This window comes from Heterocephalus glaber, unplaced genomic scaffold (assembly GCF_053883595.1).
Source record: "Heterocephalus glaber isolate CG9 unplaced genomic scaffold, H.glaber_assembly_v1.0 deba00001451, whole genome shotgun sequence".
In the NCBI taxonomy this organism is placed as follows: domain Eukaryota; kingdom Metazoa; phylum Chordata; class Mammalia; order Rodentia; family Bathyergidae; genus Heterocephalus; species Heterocephalus glaber.
Window position 1 is genome coordinate 775,821 of NW_028258301.1, and position 25,475 is coordinate 801,295.

General features: G+C 35.1%; 1 protein-coding gene across 8 annotated transcripts in view; it reads left to right on the top strand.

Moving 5' to 3' along the window:
- The window catches only part of Tut4 (terminal uridylyl transferase 4), a 119,142-nt gene that overhangs the window by 50,051 nt on the left and 43,616 nt on the right, over positions 1-25,475 (top strand). For 6 of the 8 annotated variants that reach the window (XM_013067263.3, XM_013067262.3, XM_021247970.2 and 3 more), the window contains exons 5-13: positions 1,350-1,527; positions 3,153-3,241; positions 4,817-4,868; positions 7,824-7,893; positions 9,510-9,636; positions 19,685-19,804; positions 19,968-20,180; positions 23,538-23,712; positions 24,348-25,045. In XM_013067263.3, the coding sequence (XP_012922717.1) occupies positions 1,350-1,527; positions 3,153-3,241; positions 4,817-4,868; positions 7,824-7,893; positions 9,510-9,636; positions 19,685-19,804; positions 19,968-20,180; positions 23,538-23,712; positions 24,348-25,045 (1,722 nt within the window). The remainder of the gene's footprint in view (positions 1-1,349; positions 1,528-3,152; positions 3,242-4,816; positions 4,869-7,823; positions 7,894-9,509; positions 9,637-19,684; positions 19,805-19,967; positions 20,181-23,537; positions 23,713-24,347; positions 25,046-25,475) is intronic. The other 2 variants (XM_087214721.1, XM_021247973.2) reach the window with 1 other exon arrangement.

The window sequence follows — 25,475 nt, forward strand, 5'->3', positions numbered from 1 at the left end:
TATCCCCCTCCCTCCTGAAAGAGATTATTTCTTGACTAAAAATTGTTAACAGAAAATATCTGTGATACTAAATAAAAGAATAAAATAGTGTTACGTTAAAAAATTTACGAGATTATAAAAGATTTTCAGTGTTTTTCTTTTTTTGTATTTTTTAATGTTTATTGTAGATTGGTAATTTACATTTAAAAAATAATCAGGTAGGGGATTTAGCTCAGTGGTTCCGCCACCTGCCTCGCAAGCACAAGGTCCCGAGTTTGAGCCCCATACCAAAAAAAACCAAAACAAAAGAACCCTAAAAAACCCCCAAAAACAAAACAAAAAAATAATGAGGTAAATGGATTTATAAAAGTCACTGCATTTGTATGACATAGTCCCTTGTTAGCTCTTTGGTTTAAATTTGCTTTCAGAGTTTTAGCAGACTAAAGGTTGTTTGAACATATTGCCTTAGCATGGGATAAAATAATAGAGAAAAATGAATTGCAAATAGTAGGCAATACATTAAATGTGAAGGTAGAATTTAGGATCTGATACAGTATATGTCAAATGATTGAAGTCTTTCAGCTATACCTAAGAGTCTGTGCTGCAAGAAAACCATCACCAAACTGTTGAATTTATAGTATGTTGGCTTTGAAGTAGAACTTCAGAATTTATGTAGATAATATAGTAGAACAAATTTTTAAAAATTAATACTAAGCTGGCCATGATGGCACCCATCTATCAGGTAGATTTAAAACCTGAGAACGATGTATCAAGGCAGAAAGATTTATTGGTATAGGATCTGAAGGCAGAGACTTCCACCTGCCCCAGAACAGCAGGGTGGCAACTTTTCAGACTGGGGTAGGGTGGAATTTGGCTGGGGAATGAGAAAGTTGGAGAATTAAAGTTTGGGTTTTTCTAAGCAAGAATTGAGTCCAATGGGGGACCTCTAAACTATAATAGCAGCTATCTATAATCCCAGCACTCTGATAGGTTGAGGCAGGAGGATCTAAAGTTCCAGCCTAGCCTGGGCAATTTATTGATTTGATTTAGTAAGACCCTGTCTCAAAATTCAAAAAAAAAAAAAAAAAATGAGAGAGGGCTTGTGATGTAGCTTAGTGTGAAGGTCCTGGGTTCAAGCCCCAGTTCTGCCAAAAAAAAAAAAATCTCCTTAATAGCAACTCTCATTCCTTGAATCCTGCTTCCCAAAAGTAGAGATTTCGTTTGTCTCTTTTGTTCACTTTGGTATTGCAGATGTCTTGTGTCTGATGCATAGATGGTGAATATGTTTAATTTATTTCTATCCTTTCCTCCTAAATATAAGGAGATTAAAATAGAAACTTTGTTGTTGTTGTGAAACATTACACTAACAGGAAAAACAGGAAGAAAGTGAGCTTCGTTCTCTGCCCCCTCCTTCCCCTGCCCACTTGGCTGCTTTAAGTGTTGCAATTGTTGAAGTAGCAAAAGAACAAGGAATAACAGATGATGACCTCAAAGCCCGGCTGGAAATTGTGGAGGAAATGTCAAAGGTTATAACAGCGTTTTTGCCAGGTACAAACTGATTTTATATTTAATTTTTAAAGTGACAAAACTTCTTCCTGAACTTAGGTAAGTTTTAAAATTATTTTTCTTTTTTTTTCCTTTTAAAAGTAGACTAATATTATTTTATGAATGAGTGAAATATTTCAAAAAGGAAAATGTGAGAATTATGGCACAGCATAATGTCATAATGAGAAAAAAAGATTTTTAAAATGCCAGCTATAATTTCTTAGTAGTCAAAAGTTATATATTAGTTTTTCTATATCATTGATTTCTGAATGGACCTTTAAAAATTCTATTATTTTTAGTAAAAATATTCTAACCAGTCACTGAATAAGGAAGGACTTTAAAGAAAGCTTATTCTTTGATGCAAAGGGTTATCAGAGTACATTTATTTTAGACATTTATGTATAAAGTATTATGTATAAAGTGTTTGGTTCTTTATGTATAAAGTAGGTATAAAGTCTTTGCTTGGCTTTCTATTTATGTATCAAGTATTTGCTTGGCTTGTTTGTATTAATAAAGGTTTAAGTAAAAGAATCTTAAATAAGATTTCTTATCACCAAAGGGATTTTGAATAGTTTCCTATATAGCCTATTGTGAGACTCATAAGAAGTAATACAAAATAAAAGTGGAAAAGTGGAAACAATTATTTCCTTTTATTTCTTTATATTGGATCATAATTGAAATTATGTATAAAATAATTCAATATTATAAGAATAGAAGTAAATTTTTATGATTTTAATGACTTTCAGACATTTTATAAGTTTGAAAAGTAGATTTTTATATGTGCAGTTGAGTATGAGCTTAAAAGTAGTAAGCAGAACTTGGACTGGAGATGTAGCTCAGTGGTAGAGTGCTTGCCTAGCATACATTGGGCGCTGGGTTCAATTCGCATTATTGCCTCCCAAAAAACCTCAGTCCCAGTCATACAAACTGTTTCCATCTTGCCCTCTGTTGAGACCCTTTTAAGTATGCCTTATTAAAAATTTTGAAATACAGTATTTGCCTAAGAAAGATGTGTGTATTCTGTTTAATTTTTCTGTGAATTTTTGAGAGCCACAAGGTTTTTTTGTGTTTTATGTTTGTATCAATTGGGGTGGCTTTACTTTGTTGTTTTGTTTTGAGACCGGGTCTTGCTATATAGTTCTGACTGGCCTTGAACTCACTATGTAACTCAGGCTGGCCTTGAATTCATGGTGATTCTCCTGCCTCGCAGCCTCACCAGTGCTAGGATTTCAGGCATGCTCCACCAATCCTGGTGCTACTTGGTTATTTTTAAACAGCACTTGCATTGAATATCTGATGCTTCCCTATTCAAAGTACTATCTAATATGACTATATAAAGTTTGTGACAATAGCTGTAGCTATTTGTTACTATTATATATTGAATGATAAATATAATGTCAGTCATTCCTAAATGAACTTTTATGAGTAATTTCTCTTTTCTCTGATCTTATACTTCATCACTGGGAAACTTTTTATTATAGATCATTTAGAAGGGGTGCTGTTTTTCTATAGTCATTGTATTTACACAAAAGACACAGAATTGAAGTATATACAGTTTTCCTGCTGCTCTTTTAAAAAGTTCCATATTTGCACATAATTTCATACATTATGTTTTTCCTTTATTCCAGAATGTTCGCTTAGGTTGTATGGCTCGTCTTTGACTAAATTTGCTCTGACAAGTAGTGATGTGAATATAGATATAAAATTTCCTTCCACGGTAAGTAATTGGAAAAGGATCTTTCCTGTGTGTTTAACTAGTACTTAGTATTGTTTTTCTTGATATGAGGAATCGAACTCAGGACCTCACGCTTTCCAGGCAGGTGCTGTGCTACTGAGCTACATGTCCAGCCCAGTACTTAGTAATTTTAATGGATAATCTTTTTTGGGGGGGGGGGGTACTGGGGATCAAACTCGGGACCTTGTGCTTGCAAGGCAGGTGCCAGAACCACTGAGCTAAATCCCCGGCCCAGTGGGTAATCTTTTAAGAGAAGGATTAAAAGAGTCTAAAACTCTGGCTTATACATTGTTACCATTGTGACTAAAAAGTACTTTTGGAGATTACTATTGTTTTAGATATAGGAAAGTTAAAAAGAGGATGAGTGAAATGAAGCAAAAGAGGAAGGCAGTAAAAGGGAAAATGCTTTTATTTGAGCATATTGAATAGTTACTACTTTTGGTAAGCAGTATAGAAAGTGGAGTTTTAAAACTAGACATCTGGGTTCAAATCTTGACTGCATGTTACTTGACCTTATTGAACCTCAGTTTCCTCATTTCCAAACCAAGCAAAATAAGTTGTTTTTTTTTTTTTAAACAACTTAAGTTGTGACCCTCTTTGTTTTCTCTCTTTTTTTTTTTTTGGTACCGGGGATCGAACTCGGGTCCTTGCGCTTGTGCAGCAGGCAGTGAAACCACTGAGCTAAATCCCCAGCCCAGCAAAATAAGTTTTATGTTAAATTATATCTATATATCTATATATATATTAAAAAAATGTGTGTGTATGTGTAATGTATAGAGCCTGATACAAGATGGGTACACTAAGTAGTAGCTGTTATCATTAGCATTAGTATCAGCATTGTTTAGCACTGCCAACATTACTTATTTAATGACATATCAGACATTTAAAATAGTCAAAATTTTTTGTTTAGTTTTTAAAAATAAGTTTATGGCTCAAAGGTATTTGATTTGGGTGAAAATCTGGTGTTTTATTTTCTAATCTGAAATCTTTATGATTAACATGATTATTAGGAAATTTTAAGTAGCAGCAAAGTATACTTTAAACATTTTACAAGCTTGTTATGTAAAGTAGTATTTTACTCTAAGCCTTTTGATCAAGCTGCCAGTTGTCTATATTCTTTAAAGTTCTTAGCTCAAAACTTTTTTACAGTTATTTGGTAAACTTGTTTCTTTTTCATTTGGTTTGCTGTAAAATTCTAGAATTTTTTTTCTCAATGTAATAACCCATTAATTTTAGGAGTGTTCCTAGAATAATAAATACTACAATGTTTATTATATTTTACTTCTGTGAACAAATTTGTGAAAAGGTAAAAGCACCATTCTATTTTCATTATTTTATTTTATTTTATTTTTTCTTTTTTGGTACCGGGGATTGAACTCGGGTCCTTGAGCTTGCACAGCAGGCGGCGAAACCACTGAGCTAAATCTCCGGCCCTTTTCATTATTTTAAAATACAGATTTTATTTAAATGTTATTCTTTAATAAAATTGAGTTCCATCTAATGATCATCTACTTATACTTTGACAGTAGTATGTTGATTTAATTTTAAACTTTTTAGATGAATCATCCAGATCTTCTAATACAAGTGCTTGGAATTTTTAAAAAAAATGGTAAGTTTCTTTTGTTTTTCTTTTTTTTTAAATTTGCTTTTCTAAAGGGACATGCATTGTGTTTATATATGGCTAACCAGATTAAAACTGTTAGCATGTTTGAGTCATTGTATTACATATGGATAGATATGTGTGTATGTATATATATTTGTTTAATAGATGTACCAGAAAATATAATTTACCTGTTGGGCCAGAGACATTGTATTAAATTAATACATTAAAAAATGCATTTTAGGTAATTTTAAACGTACTAGCTTTGAATTCAGAATTCTTCCTTTATTTGCAGTTTTATGCTCTGAGTTCTGCTTTCTGCATTTTGAGTTAATATGTGGTTAAATTATGCACACAAGAGAAAATACAGTACATTCACCCTCTTGTATCACATTATGTTCTTATAATTACTCTAATTATTAGTTATTGCTAATATCTTACTGTGCATAAGTTAGAAATTAAACTTTTCAAGGGTGTGTATTAATAGTTAAAAAACCACAATGAGTGGTTTCAGATATTCACTGGAGGGTCTTAGTATCCCTTGTGGCTAAGGGGACTACTGTATTATGAGAATTTCATGTAAAAGAAAGCTGATAATCATTAGCAAGTTGTTGATGAAGGAAGGTTAGGAAGAGACTTGGAATAAAAATTTATGCATACATTGTTTAAATGTTTTTCTCCTCTTAAAGTGATAATAACCCCTGAGTCATGTTAAGTTTTTTAAATGTGCTTTGTCTGGATTTCTTTTGTAAACAGGACATTCTCATAGGTAAAAATGCTTTCAAATAAAAATTTTAAAATTACTCATGTCTCAAACAAAGCCCCAGTCATGTCGAGGTCATATGTTACAGTCTGTCGGATTATTTTCTTGGCTTTTATTTATTGGTTCATCCTCACATTCCCCCCTTTTTCTCACTCTTTATTTCCTTTCCCTTTTCCCTCCTCTTCTGTTTCCTTTTTCCTTTATTTATGCTGGAGATCTAACCTAGGCCCTCCAAGGGCTCTGTTTCCTTGCTATAAAATAAATGCTTGAGAGCTCAAGATCTGGATCCAGACTTTCACGCACAGATTTTAATTTTGTTATTGGTTGTGTGTCCTTTGGCAAATTATTTCTGTGTTAAAACTGTTTATCAATTATAAAATGGCAATAATACAGTATTTTCATTATGAGCTTACTGTGAGAATAAAATGGATTAAACCATAGCTTCTAATATCAATTCTGTACTTTTTTTTCTTTGAAACTGCCCTGTCACCTTTCTTTTATTTCTTCAGCTTCTTCTGGGCCATTTTCTGGAAAAATTAGTTTTAAGGAATGAGTTTGGTACAATTTATCTGTAAAGGTATTTTAATACGGTTTTCTTTGTTAATACTTTTTTTTTTGGTACCGGGGATTGAACTCAGGACCTTGTGCTTGTGAGGCAGGCGGTGGAACAACTGAGCTAAATCCCCAGCCCAATAAATACTTGTTTCTAATTATACAAAAACTTAAAAGTATATTTCAGATAAGAGGTAGACATTACTTTTACCTTGTTATCCTTTACTAGATAGTTATCCTGATGTAATTATTTAAAATATCCTTTATAATTACTTAAAATATCTTTTCTGTTAAAATATGATAGATCATCTTGAGTTATATAATATAGATTCATAAAACCCAGTTTGATTTTAAAATATTTCTTCTTTACATCATCATATTCTCTAGAAACCTGTCATCTACAGGTTTTGTTTCTATATTTGTGTTCTAAAACCCTCATCAAGCTATTTGTATCTTATTCATCATCCTATCTACTGTGCATAAAGACATTTCTGACATATAGGTCTTCAACACATTTTTTGGAATAATCAGTTCCAGCAAATACTACTGAGAGCTTTTTTTTTTGAATTTAAAATGAAATAATGTCAATCCATCTATTTTTACTTAAATTAGACTTTGGTGGCATGGGATTTAACTTGGAGTTACAGAAAATGTGCTTCACTCTGTTAGTCTGTTTTTAACAGCTTTGATTAGGCAGTCTTTTCATTTATTAACAGCAAATGAGGTCATCAGAGTTAGTTTCCTCTTGGCATTGGGTAATTTACAAGAACTAAACTCTGAAAAGTTGATAGGTCCTCATTTTGTGACTTGTGGAAAATGGCCCTCAGAAATAAGTGATGTCCTGTCTTTGCAATGTCTATGAAGTTTTAGCAACTTTATATGCTCAGTTGGAAGTACTCAAACTTTTAGGGATGTGTGAGAAGTGAATTTACTTGTCCAGACCAAAAGAAAAAGAACTCCAGAGGCAGCTAAAGCAAGGCTTTAATCCCCACCCTTGCAAGAGTGACACCCATTCACACAGACGGGCCTGTTCAAGTTGAGAAGCTCTGTGCTTTTATTCCTAATGTGCAAGAGTCCCTCCCCCCATCGCCCCTGACCTGGGGGGGGTTCACAGTCTATCTGGAGCAGTCTCTCTAGATCTGTGTCTATTATTTCCCTCCCCCCTTTCTCTGCATTTCTTTTTGTAGCTATTTACAGCCTTTTGGCTTCCCATGACTGTAATTCAGAAAACTTGCTTAGCAATTATCTCTTACCCCAGAACCTTATCTCTGGTGTGAGTCTTTTTATAGCCTGTATGTCCCTGTCTCCTAGTTGACCCAGGTAATTCTGAGAATAAAGGTTTATTAGAGTGGTTAATGAAATATGGCAATTAAAAATATTTTTACCTCTTACAGGATATTAAGACATTTCCTTTCAAGGTAATTGTAATTTTCAGACAATATTTGTGATTGTACCTGTAGTTTGTAGATGACACCAAGAGAGGTAAGAGATTCTTTTGGGTTGATGGTCACAACAAGAAGAATGAATTATCCCACAGAAACAATAAGAGTGATTTTTAAAGAAGGAAATGATTACTTACTGTTTACTATAGAATAAATAATCTAGAGATATTGACATTAGTTTACTTGTTTTTGTTTTTCTCTTATTAGTATTATATGTAGATGTGGAATCTGATTTTCATGCTAAAGTTCCTGTTGTGGTATGCAAAGATCGGAAAAGGTTGGTAAAAATGAAGAGAAAATGAAGTATTAACAAATTACAGGGCTGGGGATTTAGCTCAATTGGCGCCATGCCTGCCTCTCAAGCACAAGATCCTGAGTTTGACCCTCAGTACCAAAAACCCCCAAACATTAGTGGCAGACTTCTCCAAGAGAGAAAATAATTTAGATTTCTTCTTGGATTAATATGACTACACTAGTTTCTATTAAGTGAAAATATGAAGTTTACTAAATACATATGAATAAGAAATAAAATTACCAAACAGCTGGAGGGGGCACTCTAGGCAAAACATTTTTTCCCTCAAGTCCATTTACTCAACAGTATTGAGCATTTATTTATATGTAGGTTTATATTGCTCTAGGGATACAAACATAAATAATACTCTCTTATTAGGGTCTCAGTATTTAGAATCTAGCTTTTGGTTTACTAAAATTGAATGAGTCATTGAAGACTAATCTTAATTTTCTAGTCAGATGTATATAGAACTAAGAGGGCAATATATCTTTGAAAAAGAAACTAAAATAGAGCTATTTGAGATTAATGTCAAAGACATGTAAAGAATACGTAAGTGGTAAAATGTTCTTTTATTGGTTATCAATCTGTTGTTTTTCTTATATTTTAAGATTGTGTTTTTATTCAAAGGTAGAAGAGCCTGGAGATCTAGTTCAACTTTCTTATTTCTAAATTATAAAATTGAAACCAACAGGGTTTAAGCATATGTCCAAATTCGTGTCATTTAGGTGAAAACCAGAGTTGGAGTGGAGGGAGTCTGATTTCTAACTTTTTTTGTTTTCACCACCTTTTGTCAAATTGCCTCTGTGTGGCAACCTAGATTCATTCTTCCTCTGCCCCTAGAATACTTCCACTACACTTCTGTTAGCTCATTTAAGGTAGCGCCTATGTTCACTTACATATAAACATGACTTGTGGGTTAATAAGTAAATCTTTTCTTATCTTTAATCTGAAAATAACATGCAGTCTGGATAGGAGAAATTAGAGTGAAGAGGTATAGTTAGTTCAGTGTTTCATTTTTTTTAATTTGCAAAGCAAAAACAACTAGGAAAGTATGTTGTACTGACATTGAAGGGATTGATGTCCTATCTCTCAAAAATCAGATTTTGGGGCTGGGGATTTAGCTCAGTGGTTCTGCTGCCTGCCTCGCAAGCATAAGGACCCGAGTTCGATCCTGGTACCAAAACCTAATAAAAATAAATAAATAAATCAATAAATCAGATTTTAATGATTTTTAATGCTTCTTTTGAAATTAATTTCTTGTGAACTTAGATACTGAGGTTGAAATTTATTTATGAATTACACAGAAAGTTGGGCCGGGGATTTAGCTCAGTGGTTTTGCCTCCTGCCTTGCAAGCGCAAGGACCCGAGTTCGATCCCCGGTACCAAAAAAAAAAAAACCCAAAAAACAAAAGTACACAGAAAGTTTAAAACCATTTAAATACATAATTTTCAATTCACACTAATATTGTTAAAACATTTGTTTTTCCTATGACTTTTTGGGTATTAAAATATAGTGGCTAGAAAGGATAGCCACAGGGTTTGAAGTATTTTGCTTTTTTAAGGTATTAGTACAGTGAAATTGGTTTCTTTTTCATTCACAGTGGTTTACTTTGTCGAGTGAGTGCGGGAAATGATTCAGCATGTCTCACTACTGATTTACTTGCTGCTCTTAGCAAAATGGAACCTGTCTTTACTCCCTTGGTTTTAGCCTTTCGTTACTGGGCTAAGGTAAGTGGAACGAAAGAAAAAGTACCTAATCATCAATGTACATCAGGCTTGTACTGACCATGTAACATGAATTGTAACATGTGGGACAAAATGTTACCTTTGCCGCACAGAAAGTGGTGTGATTTCTGATTTCTGATCGTGAAATAAAGTTTCATAAACATACAGTATTTCCCTTATCCATGAGGGTATATATATTCCAAATCCCCCAGGAAGTGCCTGAAACATTAGGTAGTGTTGAGCCTCTTATATGTTAATATAATGTTTTTTCCTGTATTACATATCTGTGTGAAATTTAATTATAAATAAGATACACTGAGATTAACAGCAACAATAATAAAATAGAACAATTATGAAAATATAATTTAATAAAAGTTATTTAAACTTTATGAATGGTTTACTTCTGGAATTTACTGTGTAATATTTTTGTACTGCTAAGCCAGGCATGATGGCACATGCCTTTGATCTTCACTCAGGAAGCCGAGGCAGGAGGATCACAAGATAGAGGCCATCCTGGGCTATGTGGCAAGATCCTGTCTTGCCTCTCAACCTTTTGTTTGAATTAAAGTTGACTGTGGGTAATTGAGACTGTAGAAAGTGAAACTGAACTGTGGATAAGGAGGGCTACTGTGTAGACTTATTGATATATTTTAGAATTATTGTTATACTTTATTCTTTTTTACTCTGAAAATGTTCTGTTTTATGTTTTTCATAAAATATGTTTTTCATATATTAATATGAGGCTCAAGTTTTTAATCTTTTTAGGTTAAAGTTAGAAGGTTGTAAAATGATACATAAGTTAAGGTTCTTTTGTTGGCATAGTTATTTGATATCTGAGTATTACTCTATTTTCTCTAAGTATTGGATAACCTGAAGCAATTTTGGTTGGGCAACAGCTGAGGATTAGTTATCTGAGTTCCCCAAAATTTGTATTTCTAAAGGTTGTAGTTCCTTGTGTTTATTTCTTTGTTGTGGAGTTAGGGAGTAGTGTAGTGGTAATTGACAGTATCAGTCTGAATGACCAGAAAGATTTGTGATCACTTGTTAGATTAGTGATGAGTAAATTTTCAGTTTTACACAAAGACTACCGATTATCTTAATCACTGTTTTAGAGATTAGAGATTAGAGTGATAACCTCAAAACAAAAGCTACTAGAGCTTTTGGAATTTTTTTGTCTGGATTGATTAGAGGATTGCCCCAATCTTGGGACTACAACAACTGGCTAAAGGAAAAGTAAGAAAGCTTCAGGTTGGGGCCTCTTTACATTCAGGGCTTTGTTTTTATTGTTCCTTTTATCTAGAGTATTCTTGTCCCAGGCATCCAGAGTGGATTATTCTTTTTACCCCCCCCACACACATTTTCACTCACATTTTGCCTTTTCAGTTTTCTTCATCCTGTTAAAAATAGCATCTCCTCTGTCACTCTTCTTGCCTTTACCTTGCTTTATTTGTTATAGCACTTATTACCACTTGCATATATATATAATATATACATATAAAATATATATATAATATATACATATAAAATATATATATATATATTTGCAATCTGTTTTCTTCCATGAAATTGTATACTCTTAAAAGGCAGAGATTTTAATGTTTTATTTATTCATTGCTGGCCCCCAGTACCTCTTATTTTACTTTGTCAGCACTTAATAGGCACCCAACAAATATTTGTTGAATAGTCAAACCAGTTTCTTCAAAAAGGAGACCATTAACCTTTTGTGAGTGGGGTCAGTAAACCAGACTGTGGGAGGGTTATCCTTATTTACTGTCTCATCCTCTGAACCTACCACAATGCCTAGCATACTATAGGAATTCAATACTATGAAATGGAATAAGCTAAGTAAATGAATGAATACAATAAGCCAATTAAAAAATTTCAACCCAGGTTGTTTTTTTTTTTCCCTTTGGAGTAGGGGCAGTTGCTAAATCTTTATATGATTTTGAGTAAGGTCTATCACATATTTATGCTTTTTCTACCTGGGAAGATTATTTTCAAAATGCTGTGGAGAGCCAGGCATGGTGATACACACCTGTAATCCCAGCACCATGGGAGGCTGAGGCAGGAGGATTCCAAATTTAAGCCCAGCCTGGGCAGTTTAGCCACTTAGCAAGACTGTCTCAAAATAACAACAACAATAAAAAAGGATTGGTGATATAGCTCAGTGTGATGGCCTATATTCAATCTCCCAGAAACACCCCCCCTCCAAAAAAAAAAGAAACTTGATGATAATTCATGAGAATATATTTTGGGCTTTACAGTGGTTATACATATAAAAGATAAAATAGTACATAGCTACCTCTTTGTTGTTACCACTTAATTATATCCTAATTTCTTACCATGAAATTATGTCAGTTTTCTCACAGGCTTTTTTTTGCTACCAGGGATCAAGTTCGGGTCCTTGTGCTTGAGGGGCTGGCGGTGGCACCACTGAGCTAAATCCCTGGCCCTCACAGGCATTTTTTTATTCAATAAAATAAGTAAACTGTGTTAGAAGATTATAAATGATATTCAAATAAGATATTTTTTATTTTTTAAAGAAGGTAGCCTTATAGACTTTGTTTTCTAAAGTGGCTTTTAGGAAGAAAACACTGGTTCATATTTTATTGACACTTGATACATACTGAGTCTAAACACCCCAGTCAATGTAGGACACTAAAACACGTATTAAAAAGCTGGCTGTAAGGGCCGGGGATTTAGCTCAGTGGTTCTGCCACCTGCTCCGCAAGCTCAAGGACCCGAGTTCAATCTCCAGTACCAAAAACCAAACAAATAAAAAGCTGGCTGTAGAGTGGTTTCTTCCTATTTCCAGTAGGATAATGTACCTCATTTTCAGCAGCTCTGTTAGTTGGAAAGAACTTTTTTTTCATGGATTACATTTTCTCAGTTTATTATAAGAAGCCTAGAAATAATTCCTGGTATGTTTTTCTTCTGAAAGAGTGCTGTGTCTTTATTTGTTTTGTTGTGGTACACTGGGGATTGAACCTAGGGCTTCCTGCATGCCAGGCATGCAGTCTACTGCTGAGCTTATTCCCACCCTTTTTTATTTTATTTTGAAACAAGTTCTGGCAATGTTGTCCAGGCTAGCCTGGAACTGCCTCAGCCTTCTGAGTAGCGGGGATTGTAGGTATGTGCCACCACACCCGACTGAAAGAGATTTTTTAAGAATATCTTTGTTTTTCTTGAAGTTTTAAGTGATGCTGTGCATTAGCTAGTGTTATGATTTGGGTCTAGATGACCCCCTAAAGCCTCATGCAGTGGCTGAATCTAGAGTGTGTGATGGTAGAATTAAGAGTGTGTGATTACCAAACCACATGAATGATTGGTTTGGCACCACCCTAATCTCGGTTGTCTGAATAAGATAAAAGGGGCAGGGAGGGCTGGAGATTTAGCGCAGTGGCACCGTGCCTGCCTTGCAAGCACAAGGTCCTGAGTTTGATCCCCAGTACCAAAAAGGGGGTGGTGGTGCAGGGAGACACTCTTAAGACTTCTTGTTGCTTTTTGCTGTCTTTTGCTGCCATGAACTGTTTCCCTTGTTGCCTTTGCTACCTTGTGTGTGCTATGTTGTTTCTCCTCTGCGATGCCTGTTTGCCATCCCTGTCTTAGAGCCAACTGATTGTGAACTGAAACCTTTGTGAACTGTAAGCCAAATAAAACTTTGCCCCTTTAACTTTGGGTGTCAGGTATTTTGTCTCAGCAATGATAGAAAAATAACTAACACAGCTAGTAAAGTACACATTTCCATGATTTAGGGTTTAGAAAAATCATTCATTCATTCATTCATTCATTTTTGAGACAAGGTCTTCCTGTGTGGTTCAGGCTGGCTTTGAATTCACTGTGTAGCTCATGGTGATCTTCCTGCCTCAGCGCTGGGATTACAGGTGTGTGCCACCATGCCTGGCTATAAGAAAGTATGTTTTTAGTAGTATCTGATGTCTAAAAGAGGTCCTTGGATTTTAAGAGCTCTGTGAGATACCTGATGTGTTAACAGAATACATTGACAGTTTTTCATAGTTGTAAAGGAGTTTTTGGTTCATTTAATCATTAGGCAGTTTACTTCTCGTTCTAATATTTTGGATAAATGAGAATTTATTGTAGTGAGGTATTTTAGGTTCTTTTAGACAAGTTTTTTTTATCCCTCCTTTTTTTTTTCTGAGTTGTAATCTTGAATGTACCAAGTCATTACTGTACAGCTCTAGCTACTCTGCTAAATCTTTATTGCCTAAAGAAGAAAATAATAATTTAAAATACCAACCCAACTAGAGCTGATCTGATGTAGATGCAGAAACCTAAATAAAATAGAAGGTAGAAGAATGCATCAGTATATCAAAGGTTAATGTGCCATGATAATGCAGAGTTTATTTCAAAAATTTTAGAATAGTTTACTATCAAAAGTCTGTTAACCTAATTTGGCATCTTAACAAATGTGAATGCAGCACAAAATCATCGTAGATGCTGACATGGCATATTCTTGACAAACCTCAACTCTTTTGTATTAACTAAAAATGAAAGTTTATAATAAATACCATTTACGAAAAAAGTAACAAGCAGCATTCTAAACAGGGAATTGCTTATAGAGATGTTCACTATTAATGTCTTATATTATTTTGGATATTTTAGGTAATGCATTAAGGAAATGAAATAATATAAATATTAGGAAAATGATACCTTTTAAAAAATCACCAATTTTGACTCATGATATGATTCTGTATTGTATCATTGAAAGTCCTAATAAAAAACTGCTAGGATTAATAAGAAAATTTGGTAACATGACTAAATTCAAGAAAAATATTCAAAATTATGTAGCCTTTTCTCTGACATTAAAAATAACTTGGAGGGCTGGGGATTTATCTCAGTGGTGCCACCTGCCTACCTTGTAAGCGCAAGGTCCTGAGTTCAATCCCAGGTACCAAAAAAAAAAGTTGGAGAGCTAGGTGTATTGGCACACACCTATAATCCTAGCACTCAGGAGGTTGAGGCAAGAGGATTGCTGTGAGTTCAAGGCCAGTCTGAAGTGCATAGTGAGACCCTGTTTTAAAAAACCCAAATAAATAAATTACTTGGTATAATGGAAATCAAGAAAAATAATTACCCTAAGGAATACATTTAATAAGAAAAATACAGGGAGAAAATTATATAATTGAAAGGTGTAAATGAAGTCCTAAAGCAATTCATCCAATTAGTAAATATTTATTAAATGGTATATTAATGACTTTTTAGTTCTTGGGAAAAAAAAGCCAGACATGTGTAATTTAAAGGAGGAGAGGTTTCTTTTGTCTTAACAGTTTCAGAAGTTTCAGTCCATGGTCAGCTGCCTCCAAGGCAGAAACATCATAGCAAAAGGGCATGGTGGAGGAAAGCTGCTCAACTCATGACATCTGGGAAGCAGAACAGGGGAAGAGTCATAGAGGAAGGAGTCAGGGACCAGATACTGTCACCAAGGTCAGGCCCTGATGACTCACCCAGAAGTCTGCTTGACTAACTCCTAGGTGTTAAGCCAATCAAGTTGACAGTCAAGATTAACCATCATTGTTCTGCCCCTTGTCAATTTGACATTCAAGCATATCTCCTTAAGCTGTGCAGTCTCCAAACAGAGGCAATAAACAGGCCCATAATGTCACTATCCAGATGCATTTTCTGACATGATTATATAACTGTCTTGAATACATGCAACCGAAAATGTAGTAAGTCCTTCCCCAGAACTCCTTGGAAAGATATAAACCCTTGAGCCTGCCATGGTAAAGTCTGACCAATTCCTGAGGTGCCTTCAAGAGATTCTTTCTATTGTCCCAGTGCAAAGTACTTGGTCCCCCCCACCCCCTTTGGTACTAGGGATTGAACCCAGGGCCTTTGCACTGAGTTATATCCCCAGCCCTTTTTGGAGGGGAGAGGGCAGGGATTATTTTGAGAAGATCTCCCTAAGTACCATATTGCCCTACCTGGGCTTGAATTTGTGATCCTTCTGCCTCAGCCTCCTAGAGTGCTGGGACTGTAAATGAGCATTGCCGTGCCTGGCTTTTGGCTTGTTTTTCATGGTGCTAATCTCTTCAGCAGTTCACACATTCTTTGACCCACCTTTACGTATACTTTCCAAACTCTCAAGTTTTCAAATCATTCTGTTTTGTTTTGTTTTGCTCCTGATTCACACTAAATCTGGCTAAAAGCAGCCATTAGTACCCATGCCACAGACCCAACATTGGATTGCCTTAAAATTTCCTCTGCCAGACCCATTAATTTGTTGTCTTTGAACTCAGCATTTTAGGGTAGGTTGAAATATAAACAAATTTTTTGGTCAGAATGTAATTTGCATGACCTCTAGTCCAGTTCCCAATTGTTAGAGTTTATACCTGAATGTCTTCTCAAAGCCTCATGTGCTCACAGGAGTGGTTTTTGGGAGATGATTGGATCATGAGGACACTACGAGATTAGTCCACTGATGAGTTTATAACTAAATGTTTTGTTAGGTAGAAGGGCCTGGTTGGAAAAGGCAAGTCACTGGGAGTGTGGCCTGGAAGGGTGTATCTCCCTCCTGGGATCCTCCCTTCACTCTCTTGTTTCCTGGCCACCATGATCCTAGCAGCTTTCCTCTGTCCATGCTCTTCTACTGTGCCACAGTCTACTTGTGGACTGAAACTTCTGAAATGTGAGCCAACATAAATCTCTCCTTTAAGATGCAGGAGTTGGGTGTTTTGTTCCATTGACAAGAAAGGTGACTAAGACACCAATAGGTTCCTTGTTCCTACCTGAAACCTCATGAGCACAGTCTTTACTGTCTACTTTCCTATCAGCAATCTGGTTTCCTGAGCTTCCACCAGAATTGCCCTCAGTCTTTGCTTACAGCATTCTGGGGGTTTTCTAGTCTGCATCTCCAAACCTTTCCAAACTCTTGCCACTAACCACTTCCCAAGGCTTCTAAACTACATGGTCAGGTATAGATATAACTGATTGCAGTACCAGTATTCTGAATGAGTCACTTCTTCATTGCTGCAGTAAAATGCCTGATACTTGCCACTTAAAGGATAAGAAACATATTTTGGTTTACAGTTTTAGAAGTTTCAGTCCAAGGCAGAAACATCATGGTGGAAGGATGTGATGGAGGAAAACTGCTCAACTCAGGTGCTAGGGACCAGATATAGTCCCCAAGATTGCATCCATACCTGTGACGCACCCAGAAGTGTGCTTTACTAATCTAGGTATGTATCAGTCCAGTCTAGTTGACAAACAAGGTTACTGTCAAAAATGCCCATGTGCCAAGACATTGTTCCAGGTGATTGAAACACTTAACATGACCTACAAAGTCCTGCTGTCATTCTGGAAAACTGAGGCAGATGGGTTGCAAGTTTAAGTCTAGCCTGGGCAATTTAGCAACTTAGTGAGACCCTGACTCAAAATTTAGAAAAGGGGCTGGAGATGTAGTCCAGTCCCCAGGACCAGCAAAAATGATGGGGGTGAGGGGAGAATATGAGAATATGAATAGAAAAGTGACATTAAACTGGATGGTAAAGGAAAGCTTCTTGGAAGCATTGAAACATGCATACCAGTAGTAGCAAGGCACATGGAAATCTGATGGAATAACCTCTATGGGGTAGCTAATACAAACTCTCTAAGAATGAGATGGTTACAAGGAGCAAAAAGAAAGTCAGATGTGCCTGGAATGAAGTGCATGAGGGTGAAAGTTGGAGATGAGGTCAGACAGATAATATCTGTAGTGAAAACTGTAGATGTACTTAATGGCAATAAGAAAACACAAGAAAGGGTTTAAAACAGTATATAATTTGATGTGACTTACATTTCTAAAGATTGTTCTAGGTTAAAGAGTAGAAATAGAGTTCAGTGTAGAGCATCTTTTGTTACATTAACTGAGAGTAATAATGATTTACCCAAGGTTAGAGTGCATATGAAGCAAAGATGGGGACAGAGTTTTGGAAGTACAACTTGCAAATAAATTTGAGAGTTAAGAGAAAGTGAGTAATTGATAACTAAATTTTTGGAAAATGCAAAAATATCAAAATACTGTACAGGAAACCTAAAATGTAAAATTTTCTTAATTTTCATATGCATATTCCAGTTGAAATTATTTATAGTTTTAAAAATATACAGTAAAATAGGTTTTAAAGTTTGTGGGTAAAGATAAATATTTAAGATTAGCTAAAAGAATTCAGAAAGAGAATAGTGAAGGGGGGCCACTTTACTATTATAAAACTGCTTTAGTAAAGAGTATAACATTGGCATAGTAATAGACAAATCTGTGAGACAGAATAGAATGCCTTGAAGTAATCCTGTTGTATATAAGATTTTGATATGTGAAAGAAAAGAATTTACTTCAGTGATAAAATTGTGATTTAATAATGGTTGCAATCATAAGTATATCTTTCTGGAAGAAAATAATATTGGTTTGCAAACTATGGGTTAAGGAGAACTTTTTACCATGATAGGATGCCTAGAAGCTATTTCACAAATAATATTAGAAGAAAAGTAGCAGATTGGGAAAAATGTTATTTTTCAAATGCATTTTTGTCAGATATAAAAGGTTATTATTGGCCAGCTGTTCCGTGCTGTCCCATAATCCCAGCACTCCAAAAGGCTGAGGCAGGAGAATAACAAGTTCTAGCCCAGCAGGCAACCTAGTGACTTAATGAGACCCCCAGTGCAAAAGAAAAAATAAAAAAGGACTGGGGCTGTAGCTCATTGCAAAGTTATCATCTGTAGGTTAAAAATAAACTCATATAAATTTATCTGTCATATGTGAAAAAAGAAAAACTGGCAAAAGATTTAAAAGGCAGTTCAGAAAAGAGTAAATCCGAATGGTTAATAGACATATCAGAAATTGCATAACCTCATTAGGGACAAATTGAAATAACTAAATAGTGCATCTCATTTATCCTGTTCACAATATTTTAAATGAAAATACCTTTTATTGGCAGGGATATGTATATACTCATATTAAGGTGGAAAACAGAACTTATTGTAATTTTGGAAACTAATTTTACAGCATAGAATTAAGATATATTACATATTTTTAAATTAAGCAAATACATTCCTGGAAAGTGCCCATAGAAATAAGTACAGTGGACCCTTGACTTACGAAATTGATTGGTTTCCGAGGGCTGGTTGTAACTCAAGGTGGTTGTAAGTCAATACAGCTGAGATCTGGATGTTTACCTGGGTATACGCTATAGCTTACAAGAGGCAGATGAATCTTCCATTAACCTAATTACTCAAGTTGTTTGTATGTGGGGCCAGTTGGAACTTGAGGGTCCAGTGCACCAGTACTTGGGAAATATGTATAAGAGTAAATATCACAGCATTGTTTGAAGTGGCATAGATTGAGAACAAAGTATGAATGTCACTGAGTAGAGGAACTGTTGAGTAACCATCCTTATCATAAACTGTATCATAACCAATTAAAAGAATGTGTCAGATTTGTGATGATTGATTTAGAGAGATTTTCTTGATGCATTGTTAAGGCAGAAGAGTAATATGCAGGGAAATACCTATAGTATACTGTTGGGGTAAAACAAAAATTCTCCCTGTATATAAAAATAGAAGTGTGTGTGTGTGTGTGTGTGTGTGTGTGTGTGTGTGTAATTTGTATATGAGTGAGTATAGAAAAAGGCATGGAAGAGTACATAGAAGGTTAATATCAAGGCAGACATAGAGGGGAGATTAAACGATATTTTAAAAAGGTATTCCCTGGGGGCCGGGGATTTAGCTCAGTGGTTTCTCCACCTACTGCACAAGTGCAAAGACCCGAGTTCGATTCCTGGTACCAAAAAAAAAAAAGGTATCCCCAGTAAAAGCCTTATTATGTAAAATATGATTTCATTCAACTGAAGTATGCATGTATATTTATGTTCACAAAACAATAAATGAAAAATTGGTCACCATTTTAAAAGTTACTATTTCAGGCTAATGAGATTTCAAGTTATTCCTTATATTTTTCGTCGTTGTTTGTAATTTTTACAGTGATTAAGGTAGAAAAAAGAAGCTACTTTTAATGTGAAAATTGAAAGCTCAATGCTAGTACTCTTTCCTCTTGATTTTGTAGTTGTGCTATATTGACTCCCAAACTGATGGTGGAATACCTTCTTACTGTTTTGCTTTAATGGCGATGTTTTTCCTACAACAAAGAAAACCCCCTATTCTTCCCTGCTTACTTGGAAGTTGGGTAAGCGTGTGTTTGTAATATGTATGTGGATGCAAATATTTGTAGTTTGCTCTTGTAGAATGCTCTGCTCAAATATTTTAAGCTGGAATTCTGGTTTGTCTGTTTGTCCATCTTTTTTTTAAATAATTTTTCCACTACCAATTTGGAATGCCTTTTTATATAGATTGAAGGCTTTGACCCAAAAAGAATGGATGACTTTCAGCTGAAGGGCATAGTAGAAGAGAAGTTTGTGAAATGGGAATATAAGTCAAGTAGTGCAACTGAGAAAAACTCAATTGCTGAGGAAAACAAAGCTAAGGCAGACCAACCAAAAGATGATACCAAGAAGACAGAAACAGACAACCAAAGTAATGCCATGAAGGAAAAACATGGCAAAGTAAGCTTTTTTGTTTTTGTTTTTGACCTTTCTATCTGTAGAATTTGTGATACCTTCAATTGAAGCTATTTTAATTGTAGATTCACTGACTTTGAGTAAGCCTCTTGGCCTCATTTTCCTCATCTATAAAGTGAGGGGTTGATCTGGTTTAGTTTTTCAGTACTGAGATTCTCTAATTTTTATTTCACTTTGGAAGACTTGTATTTGAATCATGTCAAGATAATTCTTTGCATCTTGTTTCATCTAAACAAAGAAAATGTTCTTTAGGAGTTAGGCTCTGACTAAAACTTTAGCATATGGGGATTATGTTGCCAATTTGTGTGAAGAAATGAAGGCCCTTTGCTCTATGAGGGGGTGGCTTGCTTATTTAATTATTCAGTATTTATTTATTAAGGACCTGCTATGTGCCAGGCATTATCTTGAGTGCTAGCAAACCAAAGATGAATGTACATGGGTCATGTCCTCCAGAATCTTGTGGCATTGTTATAGAAATTTAAAAATTCCTGAAGCCATTGCTATAACTATATTGAGTTATTTGTATTTCTCTGAGTATACATGTCTTTACTCCATCTCTTTTACTTCCCTAGATTATTGTCTACTGTCTCCTCAGACTACAAGTACTCTCACCTAATGATCTTGATTTTTACTTCACTGAGAAAACCAAAGCAATCAAAAGAGAACTTCATCATCTGCTGTCACTCAGAGTGCACTCACACTCTGCCTTGCTACCTGCCTCCATAAGGGAACTGCTCATGTTTAAATCTAGTCATTTTCTCCACTTATGTATTTAATATCATCCCTCCTTCTCTGTTCCAGAATATTATTCCAGCAGTTCTTTCTTTCCTAAATTGCCAACTTTTCATTCATTATTGAATCAAACCTACTTTCATTTCTCCCATTTTAAAGAATAATCTTAACCAGACATAGTGGTGCATGCTTGTAATCTCAGCACTGTGGGAGGCTGAGTAGGAAGACAGAAATTTGAGCCCAGCCTGGGTAATTTGTCAGCTTAACAAGACCCTGTCTCAAAACATAAATAGCTGGGGATGTAGTGTAGTACATATGTCCTGGGACAATCTCCAGTACTACAAAAAACCAAACGAAAACAAAACAATCTTGGCACCCATCCCTCTCCCAGCTATTTCTTTACTCCCTTTTGTAGTAAAGCTTCTTGAAAGAATTGAGTATAATTCACTATTACTGATTTTTCTGTGTCCTCCTAAATCACACTATCAGTCTGCCAAAATTTGTATCATCAATGTCAGTAACCTCCAGATAGCTAAACCCAATGATAATTTCTCAGTTTTTATCTTTTTTGACTTATCAGAAACATTTGCCAATTGATTACTTCCTTCTTGGAAACATTTCTTCACTTTCAAGGCAGCACCCATATAGCTTCTTAGTCTTCTCTGTTGATTTCTTCTTTTCTCTCCCATAAGTGCTACATAGCTTTTTTTTAAAAAAAAAATGTGTCTATACTCCTGTGGTAATCTTTAGATTTTAAGTACCATTTGTATGATAATGACTCTTGAACTTAAATCTCCATCAGACTTTCTTGGACTCCATAATTGTGTATCCCACTAGTGCCTGGTGAGATGTTTTGAACTGCAGTGTCCATGCTGAGTTCTGGGTTCTCTTTAGACTGTTCCACACACAATCTCACCTCAGTTGATGATATCTTTTTTTAGTTATTGAGTTGAAAACTTCAAAGTTGCCCTAACTTTTTCGATTTCATGCCTCATATCAAGTCTGTCAGAAATGCTTATTACCTCTCACCATGTCCCCTGCTGCCATGCTGGTCATAGCCACCATCGTTTTTGACCTGGATTTCTCTCATTGTCTCCTAATAAATCTTCCTGCATTTGCCTTTGCCCCTTACAGTCTACTATCAACAGGACAAACTGGTTGCTTCTCATTTCATTTAGTGTATGTGCTGCTGAAGCGAGCACTCTCATTTCATTTAGAATGAAAGGCAAGCCGTACTTACTGGCCTAGCTCTTTGTTTTCCTCTTTTTCTATTCTTGTTCTATCACACTAACTTTCATGGTTTTCTTTTTCAGCTACCCAACATCTACTTTGTCTGTGTTTATTCTTTTCCTGTTCCTAGAAGACTTTTCCTTTTTTTCAGATCATCCCTTCTCAACAAATCTTATTATTATTTTTTTTGCAATTGAAAGAATTTATTTTCTGGGAGACAAATCTTATTCTTAACCTCTCAGTTTAAGACTATAACCCTCTCCTGCTGCCATATTGTCATCTTGTTTATCTTTTTTCCCACCTCAGCACTTAGTTCTTCTGAATTACTGTTATGTGCTTAGTAAGTATGCTTCTCTTTTTTTCCCTAGAAAGTAAGCTCCATGAAGGCAAGGGTCTTTGCTTTATTGCCAGAGATCTATCCCAAGTGCTAGTACACTGCCTGGTACATAGTAGGCACTCAGTGAGAGTTGTAGAATTGAATGTATGAATAACCGTTTGGTGCCCTTATGCTGTATAGTGGTCACTTTTAGACATCTTCATCTAGCTAATTTCTTTGGAATTCAGGCATTACCTCTTCTGTTATGACCCCTCTGATTTAGAGTCCTATCTTAGCATGTAGCCTTTACTGTAATGGTTAAATTATTTCTTGTCCTAACAGTCTATGAAGTAGGATCTTACCTTATTTGAGTGGCAGTATAGTGTAGTGATTCACAACATGGACCCAGTAGACAGGGGTTCTTGAGTCAAATTCTTGCTTTACAGTATCTCCTTCATAGAATTGTTAATATATATGTTGCTCTTAGAAAAGTGAATAGTGCATGGTAAGCATTATATATAAGTGTGAGCTCTCATTATTTTATGATATCCCCAGCACTGTGCCAGAGATATAGTAGGTTCTGAAGAAATGTTTGCTGAATAAAGGAATTTTTTGAAAGTGAGGATATTTATTTAGATTTTAAAAGTAATTATTACAATAAGGATGTATAGTATCTGTTTTCCAGTGGTTTGCAACTTTGATTTTACATGTGAGTCACTTTAAGCAGCTTTAAAAATCCCAGAGCCTAGTCCATTCCAGGTCAGTTAAATCAGATTCTTCGGAGTGGTATGGAAAGTGGGAGTGGTAGAGACTTGAGATATTAGTGTACTTTAATGTTCACCAGTGATTCTAATGTACAGTCAAAGTTGAAAATCATTGGTTTAATAGAAAGAACACAACATTTCTAGGAGTTAGTAAACTGGGACTCAAACCAGCTAGTTTTTGGTAAATTACTCCTTTATGTCTCAGTTTTCAAACATGTAATCTCTAAGGCCTTTTCAAACTGAAAATTCATTGACACTATAGTTTTATGAAGCATAATTGGAAAGTATTTTTTTTTCCAGTCTCCTTTAACATTGGAAACACCAAATCAGGTATCCCTGGGACAGTTATGGCTAGAGCTGCTAAAATTTTACACACTGGATTTTGCTTTGGAGGAATATGTCATATGTGTACGAATACAAGATATTTTAACAAGAGAGAACAAAAACTGGCCAAAGAGACGAATAGCCATTGAAGGTAGGATGATGTATTTCATTTGGAAACTATTTTTTTCTGTGTATGCACCACTTATTGTATAATAATGTTATAAATTGTATCCTTAGACTAAGCTAAATAAAAGATTTGAGGCCACTGGATAAATAAGCGATACACAATCTTGAAAGAAAAAAATAAAAACAAAAAGGAGAACAATAGATGTTGACAAATAAGGTTCCAGTTCTTAGTCCAAGAGTATCAATTATACTATGACAAAGAGATGGGAATTATTAGGTCCTGGAGTTTGAAGGTTTTCATTCGATGACAATCTGTAAGGAGGTGTAGTGCCATAGCTTTTTTTCCATTAATTTCATCATTGAAACTATAATTAGCGCCTAACTTCCTCAGATAGTCTCTTAAAAGTTATTTTATTACTATGTTCTCTCTTTTTCCTTTTGCCTTGTTATTTTATGGAAGAAACAAAAGAAAAGATGTTGCTGTTATTTTTTCCTTACTCGGTTTTCAGGAACTATCATTGGGAGCCCAGGTTAAAAAAACTTTTAGAAAAAATATGTTGCTGGCAGTCTAACATTTAAGATACATTTGTGTTATCTTAGAAATGTAGTTTATTAGTAGAGACTTAGCTATTGACTGTTTTCTTTCTTTTTTTTTACTAGATCCATTTTCAGTCAAGAGGAATGTTGCACGGAGCTTAAACAGCCAGCTTGTTTACGAATATGTTGTGGAGAGATTCAGGGCTGCTTATCGTTATTTTGCCTGTCCTCAGAGGAAGGGTGGAAATAAGTCTACAGTGCATTTCAAGAAAAAAGAGAAGGGGAAAATAAGCAATAAGAAACCAGTGAAGTCTGACAATATGGGCACCAGCTGTTCTGTTCTACTCGGAGAAAGCACAGAAAAAATAAATACAGAAAGAAGTCAATCTGATAAGCATGATGACATGGAATGTACATCGCAGAGATGTATTAATGACAATGACCATTTGTTGGTAAATGAACTAGGTTTGGCTGACACTGTACAGGAATCTTCATCTCTTTCTATTGTCAATGAAGGCACTGAATTAGAGCCAAAATCAGTTAAGAAACTTGATGGCTTAGTGCCTTCAGAAACTTGTTTTAAGAAGGAGCTTGGCCAGTGTAATTGCATTGAGTCCCCTGATCCAAATGAGTCTGCTGGAACAGACTGCAGGTCAAATTTAGAAATAGAGACTTCACACCAGATTATGTGCATCGACACATCTGCTACCTCTTGCAACTGCAAAGCTACAGAAGTTGCTTCTGACCTTAATGATGATGATAACTTACTCTCCCAGGAATTATATTATGTGTTTGATAAGTTTATTTTAACTTCTGGCAAGGTAGGATACAGTTTGTAAACTATAAGATTTTTTGGTCTCGTTGACTATTTCTTTATAGTTTTCAGATTTAGAAGTGTAAAAATAGTTTTAATTGTGGTGACTGTTGATTTACAGTAATATTTTGATGTATAGTTGTCTTTTACTTTTTGAATTTTTCCTGTGGCTGTCTTTAGTGTATACCAAAAGTTTTTAGCACCTTACTACGAGTTGGTTTTTTTCACTTTCTCATACATGAAAGGATTCATTCAGTGTTTTATGAAAATCAATTTAGCAAATTTAGCATGTATTTTAAGTCTTGTATTTGTGTGTATATGTCTGTGTGTATTTTTCTTGAGTAACTAAGTTTTTATTTTATTTTTACTTTTTTGGTACCGGGATCAAACTCAGGACCTTGCGGTTAAGAGGCAGGTGGCGGAACCACTGAGCTAAA